Source organism: Sardina pilchardus, chromosome 15 (assembly GCF_963854185.1).
Source record: "Sardina pilchardus chromosome 15, fSarPil1.1, whole genome shotgun sequence".
NCBI lineage: Eukaryota > Metazoa > Chordata > Actinopteri > Clupeiformes > Clupeidae > Sardina > Sardina pilchardus.
The window spans coordinates 23,109,246-23,110,154 of NC_085008.1; the positions used below are offsets into that span (position 1 = coordinate 23,109,246).

General features: G+C 54.5%; 1 protein-coding gene across 1 annotated transcript in view; it reads right to left on the minus strand.

Annotated features, from left to right (window-relative positions):
* Positions 1-272: 272 nt before the first annotated feature.
* Positions 273-909, minus strand: part of onecut3a (one cut homeobox 3a) — a 14,266-nt gene continuing 13,629 nt past the window's right edge. The window contains exon 2 of the mRNA XM_062555304.1: positions 273-568. Within this exon, the coding sequence (XP_062411288.1) occupies positions 273-568 (296 nt within the window). The remainder of the gene's footprint in view (positions 569-909) is intronic.

Genomic DNA, 909 nt, shown 5'->3' on the forward strand with positions numbered 1-909 from the left:
AACAACAAATCGAAAGTACCAAATAATGTCTGTCCACGTGTGGTCCTGAACACTCATTTTCCTATGTTCTATTCCGCAAAAATAACAGTCCAACCGACAGAGACAGAAAAACAAAATGGAGGAAGTAAAAGAGCAGGACTGAAGGAGCGAATCGTCGTTTAGCACGTCGCTAACAGCTCCTCGTGGTCGACCTCGAGTGAGTGGCAAATGGCGATGGCAGCGCCAGGCCTGGCGCCTGGCTCCAACAGCGTGCCTCCCCCTAACCCCCCCTCTCAGGCCTTGGAGAAGGTGGTGGCCGAGGTGCCCGGCTGCCCGGGGCTCCCGCCATGGTGCTCGTCGTGCCAGCGGTCCATGCAGCGGCGGCGGGCGTTCATGAAGAAGTTGCTGACCGTGCTGACCTCCAGGCCCAGCTGCTGGGCGATGGTGATCTGCATCTCCTTGGACGGCCGCTTGTTCTCCTTGAAGATGGCGATGAGCGTGCGCCGCTGCAGGTCGGTGAAGACCAGGCGCTGCTTCTTGGGGGCCATGTTGCGGTCTTTCTGCTGCTCCTGCTCCTTCCGCTTGCAAGCTGTAAATTTGGGGGGGGGGGGTGGGGGGTGGGGGGTTGGACAGGACACAGGAAGGAGAGAGGGAGGGAAGACATTTTATTTCACATCCAGAATATAAAACTGAAGTGCGAGACACAGTGGGCCCAGAATAAAAATGAAATGGCCGACAAAAAAAAAAAAAAAAGAACCCAGTGATTTGTTGCCTGTAATAAAGACGGTAGAGTGCCATCTAGTTGCACATAAAATTAGCCCGCACACCAACCTCGCAACAACTTTGGCTCCCTTGTACGGCCTTGAATTAAATGTGATTTAGGTCTAATCCATCCCTGGTCCCCGGGGAGAACACACTCCCATCTCGAGG